General features: G+C 42.4%; 1 protein-coding gene across 2 annotated transcripts in view; it reads right to left on the bottom strand.

The window, feature by feature from the left end:
- Positions 1-687: 687 nt before the first annotated feature.
- The window catches only part of PJA2 (praja ring finger ubiquitin ligase 2), an 88,543-nt gene continuing 74,144 nt past the window's right edge, over positions 688-15,086 (bottom strand). For both annotated transcript variants that reach the window (XM_068247394.1, XM_068247402.1), the window contains exons 8-9: positions 13,100-13,221; positions 688-1,370 (exon numbers count right to left, since the gene is read on the bottom strand). In XM_068247394.1, the coding sequence (XP_068103495.1) occupies positions 1,245-1,370; positions 13,100-13,221 (248 nt within the window). In that variant the 3' untranslated portion in view covers positions 688-1,244. The remainder of the gene's footprint in view (positions 1,371-13,099; positions 13,222-15,086) is intronic.

Here is a 15,086-nt window from a genome sequence, read left to right as displayed (position 1 = left end):
TAATCATTCATTTCTGATCGGTAGGCAGAGGATTGCTTTTTTGATTCTTTGAGAGAGTGATCATTAGATCAAATCATGAGTGAATATTGGCTCAAGGGAAAAAACCTTAAATACCTCCCCAGGGAGTACAAGACATACAAATGTGTTTATGTGCATTTGCACAGTAATGTTTAAATCAATTGTGAGATGGGGTAAAGGGACACCTTAATTTCACGCCTTTATAGCATAAATCCCTACTGTAGAGTTATTCTGGAGATAAAGAAAAAGACTGGGTATATCCATACAAACAAAGCATCTTCCACACAGACACAGAACATTTATATTGTGCTTTTCTCCAGGCGGACTCAAAGCGCCAGAGCTTCAGCCACTAAGGCGTGCTCTATAGGCAGTAGCAGTGTTAGGGAGTCTAGCCCAATGTCTCCTACTGAATAGGTGCTGGCTTACTGAACAGGAAGAGCTCAGATTCAAACCCCCGTCTTTTGTGTCAGAGGCAGAGCCCTTAACCAGTACACAATCCAGCCACTACACACAGGCTGATGCCTTTTGTGTACATTGCTTTCTTAGTGTCTAAATGCACTGACATTCTAAAATGCAGCATTGTGGTTAGCCCACACTTATTTCATGCACCATCTCATAATGCTAAGAAACAATCTGCTATTGAGTCACAAATGTGCCAAATAAGACAAGTTTCTGCAACTTTTCAATAATGCACTTTATTTTCAGTGGAATCAATTGCTGTTTTGCTCAGAGAACATCTTCACATTTGATGCAAACATGAGAGATCAGTTACAAAAGTCAGTGGCACAGCTGCAGTTTTTTCACTATAGAGGTCAAAGAAACAAATTGCTTTGCAAGATGTCTCCAGACCACTGCATGGGAAAGGAAGTAAACAAAGCAAAACAAAAATAAAAAAGCAAAAACAAGAATTCTTAGCTTCTTTACAGCTCTCAACTGCATTGCAGTTTTGAAAAACAAACCGGTTATGCCACAAAAAAGGCAAGCTGAACACAAATTAGAATGCATTGCATGACAATAACTTTCTTTGCAATATTCCAGAAACTACTGAGCATCAGTTTAAAATACTCAACTAATGCTATAAACCTAAACCTAGCTAACAAATATTTTAGTGTCTTAAAACTAATATAGGCCAGATTTTATGTTAACAGCTATATGTTCAGATGTTTGGTTATCCTTTAGTTTCTTACAGTATAATTTACAAGAAGAAGCTACTAGAATTGGAGATTTTATCGGGTTCCTGCTGCGTTATGAATGGATGGAGGGCTGTCGTGGTCTGACAGGAAGGAAGTGGCTGCTGCAGCTTCGGGAAGCACAGATGTCAGGACGTGGCGACATACAGGACATGTTCCTGACTGGAAAAGAAAAGAACATACAGTAAGGTTCCATCTGAATTTCATTATGCACAACAGTTACCAAAGATCGTAAATGTACACCTGTAATGACTCATCTTTCTGAATCTTTATGCTTCAAAATAATAGCACGAAATATGCATACTGGGCTGCAAGGCCGGTTCAAGCCACAATAGGCCCCGGGGCAAAAGGGCACCTCAATCCCCCACATCCCCTCGCAGCAAATTCACCTCCCAGGTCCTAAACTGAGCGCCTTGTTCCCCCTCCCCCAGATCTCCCCCGTCAATATTGTGTGCTCCTGCACAGTTTTTGGCTGCATAGTAACTCACCTGTCCTGCCTGCCAAGCTGCTCCATTAGTTTGTGCTCTTATCTTCACAGGGATGCCTGTTCTCTATGACCCAATACATGTTATGTAATGACATATTCAGAGTCACTGAGAAGATGCAGCCAGGAGTGGATGAAGACAGGGAGCATAGACTTATGGAGCAGTGCGACAGCCAGAACAGGGGAGAAGCTGTGCTAGGCCTGAAAGATAAAATCGAATTTAAACGTAATCGCAATCACCAAGATCACAATTTCACGACAGCTCTCAGAGGCCCTGGAAAATCTCCCCAAGTTGCCCCTATAGTAGAGCCGGCACTGCTGGTCTTCGAAACTCCCGATATTACATTCTCTTTTATGTTTTTTTCTGCCTTTCATTAAAGGGACTCCGAGCACCTCTCATAGGAATGCCTTTTAAGACTCCAACCAGTACTGCAAAGTACTTAAAGGGAACCTTAACTGAGAGGGATATGGATGTTTCCTTTTAAACAATACCAGTTGCCTGTCAGTCCTGCTGATCTCTTTGGCTGCAGTGGTGGCTGAATCACACGCCTGAAACAACCATGCAGCTAATCCAGTCTGACTTCAGTCAGAGCACCTGATCTGCATGCTTGTTGAGGGGTTGCGGGTAAATGTATTAGAGCAGGGCTTTTCACTCATTGTACCACTTTTATCACCTGAAAAATTTGAAGTACCACCAGTGTGCCAGTGCAATAGATCTGACCAGATCAGGCTCGGCTGTTTTCAGAGGAGCCCGAGTGGAGAGCCGCTACAGCGCATACACTCACACCAACAAGGAGATCTTCGAGGGGTTACAGCGCTGAATCCCCTCTACTGAGGAGGAAAGGGGGAAGCCTCTTTAGGATCAAGAGGCTTCCTCCTCCCGGGGCACTTTTTTCTTACTGGTACACTTTAAGAAAGGGGGGGGGGCATATGGTAGGGGAATAGCAGGAGGCATTAGTGGGGAGGCAGAGGAGCGAGTGAGGGGTAGCCAAACTTTGTGGAGGCAGGACGAGACCAGGACAAGCGGCAGGTGGGCAATTAAGTAGCGGACAAACTTGGAATATACCACCTGGCCAACAGCAAAGTACCACTGGTGGTACACGTACCACAGGTTGAAAAGCCCTGTATTAGAGACACAGGATCAGCAGAAGAGTCAGGTAACTGGTATTGTTTTAAAAAGGAAAATCCGTATCCTTCTCAGTTTAGGTTCCCTTTAAAGATGCGGACCTTTCTGCAGCTTGTGTTCTTCTCTTTCATTTGATGCCTGAATCACCGTTCTACACCAAATAGTTTTCGTGCAATTTCAATTTAAAAATCGTGACTGCTATCTTGGCTATGTTATAACTTCCGGGTCACCCCTGTCTTCTCTGTTAGAGAAGTGCATCACTGAATGAAGCAGGAAGAGGAAGTGACACACATGGGCATTGCAAGAGGCTCCTCCAGAGGGGTCATAGCACGACTTTGTTGTAAATCGTCTGGCTTAAAGGCATGCCCATGAGAGGAGCTCGGAGTCCCTTTAACTGCAGTGTAAATGAGCACATAAGTAAAGAGATAAACAGACTGTACTTGGAGTCCCAGTTAATCTGCACTGAATTTGAGATTTGCAGTAAAAAACAAAAAAAAAACAAAAACAAAACAGCCCTACTTTGCCTGAGAGAACTTGCTTAGTCTTTGTTAAAAAAATCAAGGGTTAGGCCTCGTTCACATCTGCTGCGCTGAAAACCGTGTTAAAGCGCGTGGTAAAAACCGCATGCGCTTGTGCGCACTTTACTGCGCGGTTCTGTGCGTTGCGCTGCGCTTCTTTAAAGCACGTTTTGCTTACTGTAGCAGCAGCAGTTGTCAATAAAACTTTGTTTTTGTATGTTAATGTATTTTTCTCCAATTAGGGGTAAAAAACGCATGCGCTTCTATTCGCTTATACGCGCTTCTATGCGCTAAAAAAGCAGACCCATTCACTTGCATTGCTGTGCGCTTTACAGCTCAGCGCACAGAAATGCATGCAACACTACGTTTTTGTAACACTGCTCAGCGCAGCGCATAGATGTGAACCAGCTACATTTAGTTACATGGAAAAATCAATACCTTGCTGATCGCACAGGGCAGTGTGCTGTAGAAAGCGCACAGAAACGGCCCTGATGTGAACGAGGCCTTTAGAGACACATTCTAGCATTTCATTTAAGCCAAGGCCAAGACATACCAACTTCTCAGCGGCAGAAAAAGCACAGTGAGCTTTCAAAGAGAATTTAAAAATATACTTAAAAAAAAAAGAAAAAAAAAGTGTCTGAACATGAATTGCAATAACTCCTATCACTTTAGGAATGCTTTTAATGCATTGTGGAATTCTTCGTTAACAATAGCCTGCAAACATGCATCTGCCCTTTCCTTTGCTGCTCTGAAGAATTTCCTAATGCCCCTACAGATTAAATGATGAAAGACCACCACCGTCATATACGGTAGTTGCAATACTAAGCGCTTTTATTCATGGTAAAGTGACACAAACAATGGTTTGAAGCATCAACCTCTTTCAAGTTGCCAATATGCTTCTAACATTATTATCGCAACTATACTAAGGTGCTGGTCTTTCATGATTAAAGTTTTTATTTACATCTGGGGTGCTGCTGGACAGGACCAGGCATGTCAATCAAGTATATTACTAGAGTGCATATTTCTCGCTGGTACTACTAACTGTGCGAGATATGTACTCACCAGACCAAAATGTTACGTTTAGCTTTCTGTTTGCAGGAGCTAAATGTAGAAAACTTCATGTATTCAATGTAAAAACATTAATACATTCAGGGTAAAAATAATGCATAAAATCACATCTGACTAATAAAATGAATTTATAATCTATTCACTAATAAAGCTCACTCATTGGTAACAAACAATGGAGCCCTAGAAAAGTCTTTGGGGTGGCACATTTGTCAAAGCATCTCCTCTCTGGGGTTCAACTATTCTCTATTTCTTACATACTAAATCACAATTGTAATCTGCATGTTTTCTGAGAGTAAATTCTTAACGCACAAAATATGAAGGCTTTTTCACTAGTTTTGCATGAATCTGTAGAAATATTGTAGTGGTAGTTGTAGAAATAAAAAGTGGTTGATACCACTTCTAAAACTTATGCAAAGCAGCCACACTGAGGGACTGAAGTGTCAGCTTGTGCTGTATGTGCTGGTTTATTCCCTACATAACTGAATTAAAAAGAACTCCAGTGAAAATAACGTAATGAAAAAAAGTGCTTCATTTTTACAATGATTATGTATAAATGATTTAGTCAGTGTTTGCACAATGTAAAAACTTTCCTCTCCCCCCAATTTACATTCTGAAATTTATCACATAGTGACATTTTTACTGCTGGCAGATGATGTCACTGGAAGTAGCCGCTGCTTGCTTTTTTGGCAGTTGAAAACAGCTGTTATTTCCCACAATGGCTCCCGTAGTGTGATGTCAGCACCTCACTCAGTGCTGTAAGGCGCTAACATCACACTGTGGGAGGGGTTGCACCACAAAATCAGCCATACAGTGCCCCCTGATGATCTGTTTGAGAAAAGGTAAAGATTTCTTGCGGGAATGGGGGCATCAGCTACTGACTGGGATGAAGTTCAATTTTTGGTTATGGTTTCTCTTTAAAAGTACTCTTTCACAGCTGTCAGTCTAATCTCTTCAGTGGCATAGGGATCAAATAGCGGCTGCTTTGGGGCCCGTAGCCACAGGGGGGCGCACAGAGTGGGGTGACTATACTGGGGTCAGCAGCGAGCCTCATGGAAACTCGCGGCAAGCCCCCTCCCTCGGAAGCATAGAGAAGTTACTCACCACTCATCTCCACTTACTATAATTTTTTTCCAGGCATTTCCATCTCTATGATTACAGAGCCCTCTAGATTCTCTGGTCAACTGGCTACCTACACTGGGCTCCCCGGCTACATATATTGAGGTGCTACTCATTTTGTGTGTGGGGGGTGGGGGGGTCACTCTACCTATACTGGGGCACCCCTGGCTACATATATTGAGGTGCTACCTATACAGTTGGGGGTCCCTCTACCTACACTGGGGCCCCCTGGGTACATATACTTAGGGACAAAATGTACTGATTCATCCCTTCCTGTAAGTGCTCCTCCTGCTTTATGAACACAGAGAAGAGTGGAAACTAACATACAGAAAAATAAAGAGGCCTGATCTACAGAACATACATTGGCGTAGCATAGAGGTGAACAGGTTGCTATTAAGAGGGCAGATAGGCAGTCAGCCAGTTTAAAACTGAAAGCGGTTTATTGGCTGCATAGTAACTCACCTGTCCTGCCTGCCAAGCTGCTCCATTAGTTTGTGCTCTTATCTTCACAGGGATGCCTGTTCTCTATGACCCAATACATGTTATGTAATGACATATTCAGAGTCACTGAGAAGATGCAGCCAGGAGTGGATGAAGACAGGGAGCATAGACTTATGGAGCAGTGCGACAGCCAGAACAGGGGAGAAGCTGTGCTAGGCCTGAAAGATAAAATCGAATTTAAACGTAATCGCAATCACCAAGATCACAATTTCACGACAGCTCTCAGAGGCCCTGGAAAATCTCCCCAAGTTGCCCCTATAGTAGAGCCGGCACTGCTGGTCTTCGAAACTCCCGATATTACATTCTCTTTTATGTTTTTTTCTGCCTTTCATTAAAGGGACTCCGAGCACCTCTCATAGGAATGCCTTTTAAGACTCCAACCAGTACTGCAAAGTACTTAAAGGGAACCTTAACTGAGAGGGATATGGATGTTTCCTTTTAAACAATACCAGTTGCCTGTCAGTCCTGCTGATCTCTTTGGCTGCAGTGGTGGCTGAATCACACGCCTGAAACAACCATGCAGCTAATCCAGTCTGACTTCAGTCAGAGCACCTGATCTGCATGCTTGTTGAGGGGTTGCGGGTAAATGTATTAGAGCAGGGCTTTTCACTCATTGTACCACTTTTATCACCTGAAAAATTTGAAGTACCACCAGTGTGCCAGTGCAATAGATCTGACCAGATCAGGCTCGGCTGTTTTCAGAGGAGCCCGAGTGGAGAGCCGCTACAGCGCATACACTCACACCAACAAGGAGATCTTCGAGGGGTTACAGCGCTGAATCCCCTCTACTGAGGAGGAAAGGGGGAAGCCTCTTTAGGATCAAGAGGCTTCCTCCTCCCGGGGCACTTTTTTCTTACTGGTACACTTTAAGAAAGGGGGGGGGGCATATGGTAGGGGAATAGCAGGAGGCATTAGTGGGGAGGCAGAGGAGCGAGTGAGGGGTAGCCAAACTTTGTGGAGGCAGGACGAGACCAGGACAAGCGGCAGGTGGGCAATTAAGTAGCGGACAAACTTGGAATATACCACCTGGCCAACAGCAAAGTACCACTGGTGGTACACGTACCACAGGTTGAAAAGCCCTGTATTAGAGACACAGGATCAGCAGAAGAGTCAGGTAACTGGTATTGTTTTAAAAAGGAAAATCCGTATCCTTCTCAGTTTAGGTTCCCTTTAAAGATGCGGACCTTTCTGCAGCTTGTGTTCTTCTCTTTCATTTGATGCCTGAATCACCGTTCTACACCAAATAGTTTTCGTGCAATTTCAATTTAAAAATCGTGACTGCTATCTTGGCTATGTTATAACTTCCGGGTCACCCCTGTCTTCTCTGTTAGAGAAGTGCATCACTGAATGAAGCAGGAAGAGGAAGTGACACACATGGGCATTGCAAGAGGCTCCTCCAGAGGGGTCATAGCACGACTTTGTTGTAAATCGTCTGGCTTAAAGGCATGCCCATGAGAGGAGCTCGGAGTCCCTTTAACTGCAGTGTAAATGAGCACATAAGTAAAGAGATAAACAGACTGTACTTGGAGTCCCAGTTAATCTGCACTGAATTTGAGATTTGCAGTAAAAAACAAAAAAAAAACAAAAAAAAAACAGCCCTACTTTGCCTGAGAGAACTTGCTTAGTCTTTGTTAAAAAAATCAAGGGTTAGGCCTCGTTCACATCTGCTGCGCTGAAAACCGTGTTAAAGCGCGTGGTAAAAACCGCATGCGCTTGTGCGCACTTTAGTGCGCGGTTCTGTGCGTTGCGCTGCGCTTCTTTAAAGCACGTTTTGCTTACTGTAGCAGCAGCAGTTGTCAATAAAACTTTGTTTTTGTATGTTAATGTATTTTTCTCCAATTAGGGGTAAAAAACGCATGCGCTTCTATTCGCTTATACGCGCTTCTATGCGCTAAAAAAGCAGACCCATTCACTTGCATTGCTGTGCGCTTTACAGCTCAGCGCACAGAAATGCATGCAACACTACGTTTTTGTAACACTGCTCAGCGCAGCGCATAAATGTGAACCAGCTACATTTAGTTACATGGAAAAATCAATACCTTGCTGATCGCACAGGGCAGTGTGCTGTAGAAAGCGCACAGAAACGGCCCTGATGTGAACGAGGCCTTTAGAGACACATTCTAGCATTTCATTTAAGCCAAGGCCAAGACATACCAACTTCTCAGCGGCAGAAAAAGCACAGTGAGCTTTCAAAGAGAATTTAAAAATATACTTAAAAAAAAAAGAAAAAAAAAGTGTCTGAACATGAATTGCAATAACTCCTATCACTTTAGGAATGCTTTTAATGCATTGTGGAATTCTTCGTTAACAATAGCCTGCAAACATGCATCTGCCCTTTCCTTTGCTGCTCTGAAGAATTTCCTAATGCCCCTACAGATTAAATGATGAAAGACCACCACCGTCATATACGGTAGTTGCAATACTAAGCGCTTTTATTCATGGTAAAGTGACACAAACAATGGTTTGAAGCATCAACCTCTTTCAAGTTGCCAATATGCTTCTAACATTATTATCGCAACTATACTAAGGTGCTGGTCTTTCATGATTAAAGTTTTTATTTACATCTGGGGTGCTGCTGGACAGGACCAGGCATGTCAATCAAGTATATTACTAGAGTGCATATTTCTCGCTGGTACTACTAACTGTGCGAGATATGTACTCACCAGACCAAAATGTTACGTTTAGCTTTCTGTTTGCAGGAGCTAAATGTAGAAAACTTCATGTATTCAATGTAAAAACATTAATACATTCAGGGTAAAAATAATGCATAAAATCACATCTGACTAATAAAATGAATTTATAATCTATTCACCAATAAAGCTCACTCATTGGTAACAAACAATGGAGCCCTAGAAAAGTCTTTGGGGTGGCACATTTGTCAAAGCATCTCCTCTCTGGGGTTCAACTATTCTCTATTTCTTACATACTAAATCACAATTGTAATCTGCATGTTTTCTGAGAGTAAATTCTTAACGCACAAAATATGAAGGCTTTTTCACTAGTTTTGCATGAATCTGTAGAAATATTGTAGTGGTAGTTGTAGAAATAAAAAGTGGTTGATACCACTTCTAAAACTTATGCAAAGCAGCCACACTGAGGGACTGAAGTGTCAGCTTGTGCTGTATGTGCTGGTTTATTCCCTACATAACTGAATTAAAAAGAACTCCAGTGAAAATAACGTAATGAAAAAAAGTGCTTCATTTTTACAATGATTATGTATAAATGATTTAGTCAGTGTTTGCACAATGTAAAAACTTTCCTCTCCCCCCAATTTACATTCTGAAATTTATCACATAGTGACATTTTTACTGCTGGCAGATGATGTCACTGGAAGTAGCCGCTGCTTGCTTTTTTGGCAGTTGAAAACAGCTGTTATTTCCCACAATGGCTCCCGTAGTGTGATGTCAGCACCTCACTCAGTGCTGTAAGGCGCTAACATCACACTGTGGGAGGGGTTGCACCACAAAATCAGCCATACAGTGCCCCCTGATGATCTGTTTGAGAAAAGGTAAAGATTTCTTGCGGGAATGGGGGCATCAGCTACTGACTGGGATGAAGTTCAATTCTTGGTTATGGTTTCTCTTTAAAAGTACTCTTTCACAGCTGTCAGTCTAATCTCTTCAGTGGCATAGGGATCAAATAGCGGCTGCTTTGGGGCCCGTAGCCACAGGGGGGCGCACAGAGTGGGGTGACTCTACTGGGGTCAGCAGCGAGCCTCATGGAAACTCGCGGCAAGCCCCCTCCCTCGGAAGCATAGAGAAGTTACTCACCACTCATCTCCACTTACTATAATTTTTTTCCAGGCATTTCCATCTCTATGATTACAGAGCCCTCTAGATTCTCTGGTCAACTGGCTACCTACACTGGGCTCCCCGGCTACATATATTGAGGTGCTACTCATTTTGTGTGTGGGGGGTGGGGGGGTCACTCTACCTATACTGGGGCACCCCTGGCTACATATATTGAGGTGCTACCTATACAGTTGGGGGTCCCTCTACCTACACTGGGGCCCCCTGGGTACATATACTTAGGGACAAAATGTACTGATTCATCCCTTCCTGTAAGTGCTCCTCCTGCTTTATGAACACAGAGAAGAGTGGAAACTAACATACAGAAAAATAAAGAGGCCTGATCTACAGAACATACATTGGCGTAGCATAGAGGTGAACAGGTTGCTATTAAGAGGGCAGATAGGCAGTCAGCCAGTTTAAAACTGAAAGCGGTTTAAAACTGACAAAGTTTTCAACAAAAATGTGTTTTCCTACTTTTTATAACCCATACAATTATCATATTTGCTTTTGTGCACAAGTATTATAATTCATTTATAAATTATAACTTGCCAAAGTTCAGTTAATTTACTTTGAAAGCTGCTGGTGCATTTTATTCATAACTGTTGTAATTCTGTTGTGAATGCAGCCAGCAGTGATTTCTGACCTGTGTTTCACCCCAGGACTCATCAGCTGAAGTCTTGCACAGCCAGAGAATGTTTACATAAATGTATCAAGCAAATAATGTGTACACAAGATAAGCTTAACAGCAGTTCCATGCAGAAGAAAGAGTCAGACCTGTGATGTAACCCTTTGAATGCTGTTTTACTTAAAAAAACAAAAACATTGTGTTAGTATATTATATGCTGTAAATCTTTTAGAGCAAAGAAGAAATTCCGGGTTATATTCTGCTTTAATGGGGCAAAATAAAAAAAGATTTTTCATTAATGATGCTTTATTATTGTATAGGTAGCAATCTGAGGATGATTTAGTTTGTTTAAAAATTACTAAGCCTTTATATTCAGAGGTATGTGATTGGATGTGTGAAGTAAATAGAGCTTTGCTTCACTTTTGATGCATCACCTCCAGAGATTGCTCACCACATCATGTAGTATTTTAGCAAGGCAGTGAAGTGGCTAGCACTCTTACATTGCAGAACTAGCATTCCAGGTTTAAATCTAGGCCAGTACGCAATCTGCATGGAGTCTGTTCTCCCTGCTTTCCTCCGGGCACTCTGGTTTCAGCCCACATCCCAAAACATACTGGTAGGCTAATTGGCCTCCATCCACATTGGTAAGGGCATTACATTATTTGAGGGATTACATTGTGAGCCACAGGTTCCTCACAGGAATTGGTCAGTGAGCTCTGTAAGGGCTGGTTCAGACGGACGCTTGCGGAGCGTTTACCGCAAGCGTTCGGACCGTCGCGGTAAACGCTCCCATTCAAGTGAATGAGAGCGTTTACACCAAGCTTTTGCGCGCTTTTACCCGAACGCGGCGTTCGGGTCCCGATTTTCGCGAGCGTTCGGGCTGCCCCTGGAAGCAACATGTAGCTTCCAGGGAGCGGCCAACCGCGACGGCTAATGTTCCCCTACGGGAAAAAAAAACCGCAACAGCATCACGACGCGACCGAAGGCTACTGAAAGCCTGACCGCTCAGCCGCCGCAACGCCCCCAGACGCGACGCTATGCAGACGTCCGTCTGAACCAGCCCTAACACTACATGCATACAAAAAAATTATACATATTGTAAACAGGTTGTTGAGCAAGTGTTCAAAGCCTAAATACACCATACAACAAGTTACACCTTGGCTCTCTTATTTATATCTGATGCTGGAGCTGTATCCTCTTACTATACGTTTTATTACGGGATTACTCTGTGCAGCCCCCGTGTTCTGGGTGATGGGAATACTTTATTTGGTTTTAAATTCCACCTTAGGCACCGGTCACATCTAAAATCACAAAACTTTAGTGGTAGAGTTTTGCTCGAATGATTTTACCTCAATTAGCGTGGTAAAAATCACTGGACACTTCTGCGATTTCAGAGCAATCACGATCAGCGCTTTATAAACATCGTATAAACATCGTACTGCGTTCGCTCCAAAAATGCTGCAAGTAATGCATTTGAAATTGGCGCTAATTGCAAAATGCCTGCGATCAGGGCCAATCGTGGCAGTGAGAAAACTGCCATAGGGAAGAATAGCACTAGCGCTTTTAAATATCGCTAGCGCTTTGTGGATTAGCGTGAATCTCTCGCTAATCGCCCTAGTGTGAATGGGCCCTTACAGGTACATTTCACCAGTAGCTTTTCCATTACAGCTGTAGCCTGTCTGTAGTGGTAAGGCCCTAAGTCAGCTACCCACTCTATTTAAATATACCTGAGACCTGAAATAGTGCATGTTTGTGGATACTGTTTTAGCTAATCATCTACAAGAGCTAGAGATGCAACATCCAGAATGATATAAGTGGTTATGGCCTCTAATTTAGGATTTAAGGCAGCTTTATATGATTTCTTTGCCTACATCCACAACCAGTCAATTATTTAGCCATGACACAGTAAGAGATCTGCTGCAAATGCCTTTAGCAGCAATATACACTGGTTTTGAGAAGTAAACCACAGATCATGACTAGTGACATGTCTTTTAAACCAAAACGATGGTGTAAATCAATTAAAAATCTATATGCAGAAAGGAGTTGTCAGATACCAGAAAAATGATTCCTGTAATTTCCTCCCATTAACAACAATACAAGTCCAACACATTACTTTTACAGATGTCAGAACTTTACGCTGTGGAAAAATCAAGGCTGACAGGATCAATCCTCTGACATTATGAATCCAAACTGTATAACACAAGGAGTACAATAGCTCTCATATATCAATGGATATATTGCACAAAAAGTCAGTCAGTAGATTCCTTTTCTTCCTGCCGGTATACACTAGTTCAGTGATGGCTAACCTTGGCACTCCAGCTGTGTTGGAACTACAAGTCCCATGAGGCATTGCAATACACTGACAGCTCTAAGCATAACTCAGGGAGGCAGAGGCATGATGGGATTTGTAGTTTTGTCACAGGTGGAGTGCCAAGGCTAGCCATCACTGCACTAGTTCAATAAACAATTTACACGTATTGCTAGGGCTCATCCTTTTCAATGCGCAATGTGAAGTATGCTCTTACTTATTCCACATTGTTCCTTGCAGTGTACCTGCATGGGCATCAAGATCTAACATCTCCAGTGTTTAGCGGTTTATCAAAAGTTTATAGAAACAAAGACAATATAAAAAGTACACACAAGACATTTAGGAGATACCTACTTTTTGCAGCCAAAGTGTGACGCAAGGCTTGTGGAAGAGATGGTGACATGGGAGCTCCGTTAATACTTCATCTTTGATATATTCACTACAGCATATGGCACAGCACTGCTCTTGACCTACAACTAAAAAAAAGAAAGGCCTTACAAGTCTGTTAGAAAACAGAATATAATATACAAAGCCTGACTGAAGAGACCACTTTGCAATTTCTTTTCAAAAAGAAAAAAATGATTTTGTAGCGGAAAAAAAAAAAACGAACAGAGAAAAGATAAATGGCTTTACTTAGTTTCCTACTTGACTAGAACAAAGACATTTGCAAATAATGTATGGGGTAAAACCTCGTAAGCTCACATTTTGCAGTAAAGTGGAGGAAAGATAAATGGAGCAATAATGGGAATAATATCAGAATCATGAAGTAAAAACTGCATTTTCAAATAATTCTTTTTTTTTCCTTATAGATTCCTCAGTAGACAAACCTCAAGGTTAGCCGTATATTATTTCATACCGAGGTAGCTTAGTGAGGAAAGAGATTTGTAGTAATAAGCACTTTTATAATGATGCTGCAGACATGCGATTTTATCTGCAACTTTAGGACTAAAATACTCCCTGTGTGCAGGTGCTTAACGTAGAAAACGTTGTGAGGTTTATTTTTTTATTTATTTGTTTTTTTTCCTAATAAATCCCCCCCATCAGCCTATGAGAGCTGTTTCCTCTTGAGCCTCTGTAGGGGACAGCAGAGTGACAATGCTGTCCCCAGTACAGCGCTGCCTTAGATCGCAGTGCTGTACGATGTAAAGAGACATCGGTTTCGCCGTCTAACAGTCCTCTAGCGGCGATCACTGCTGGGAGACGGATGATCTCCTGTAATCTCTGCCCCCAGGACTTAAGAACAATTGGCATTACGCGGTCCAGGGGGGAGCCACCGTGTTCATGCCTATCGGCGTGATGCGGTGATTAAGAAGTTAAAATCTGTGTTGCCTGGATTTGCTGCCATGAGAGAGCGTTACCCATACATCTGCCTGTATACTTGCACTCATGGTAGGCAGCCGGGCCAGTCTTTCCTGTACCACTCTGTATAATGCTGCACATAAAAAATTGTAACATTCTCCCATTCCGGTATCCAGTCAAATGTTATGACCCTGCCTGGCATATGCAGCTTACAGAAGCAGTACGGTGAGTTCATAGACGATTTTATTTTTTGTCACAAGTTAGCGGAAAATGACACTTTGTGAAAAAAAACAATAAAAATCAATTTCCGCTAACTTGTGACAAAAAATAAAATCTTCTATGAACTCACCATACTACTAACAGAATACCTTGGGGTGTCTTCTTTCTAAAATGGAGTCATTTGTGGGGTTCCTATACTGTCCTGGCATTTTAGGGGCCCTAAACCGTGAGGAGTAGTCTTGAAACAAAATTTCTCAAAATGACCTGTGAAATCCTAAAGGTACTCATTGGACTTTGGGCCCCTTAGCGCAGTTAGGGTGCAAAAAAGTGCCACACATGTGGTATCGCCGTACTCGGGAGAAGTAGTACAATGTGTTTTGGGGTGTATTTTTACACATACCCATGCTGGGTGGGAGAAATAACTCTGTAAATGGACAATTGTGTGTAAAAAAAATCAAAAGATTGTCATTTACAGAGGTATTTCTCCCACCCAGCATGGGTATGTGCAAAAATACACTCCAAAACACATTATACTACTTCTCCCGAGTACGGCGATACCACATGATTGGCACTTTTTTGCAGCCTAACTGCGCTAAGGGACCCAAAGTCCAATGAGTACCTTCAGGATTTCACAGGTCATTTTTGTTTCAAGACTACTCCTCACGGTTTAGGGCCCCTAAAATGCCAGGGCAGTATAGGAACCCCACTAATGACCCCATTTTAGAAAGAAGACACCCCAAGGTATTCCGTTAGGAGTATGGTGAGTTCATAGAAGTTTTTATTTTCTTGTCACAAGTTAGCGGAAATTGATTTTAATTGTTTT

This window comes from Hyperolius riggenbachi, chromosome 1 (assembly GCF_040937935.1).
Source record: "Hyperolius riggenbachi isolate aHypRig1 chromosome 1, aHypRig1.pri, whole genome shotgun sequence".
NCBI lineage: Eukaryota > Metazoa > Chordata > Amphibia > Anura > Hyperoliidae > Hyperolius > Hyperolius riggenbachi.
This window is presented reverse-complemented; position numbering and strand designations above follow the sequence as displayed.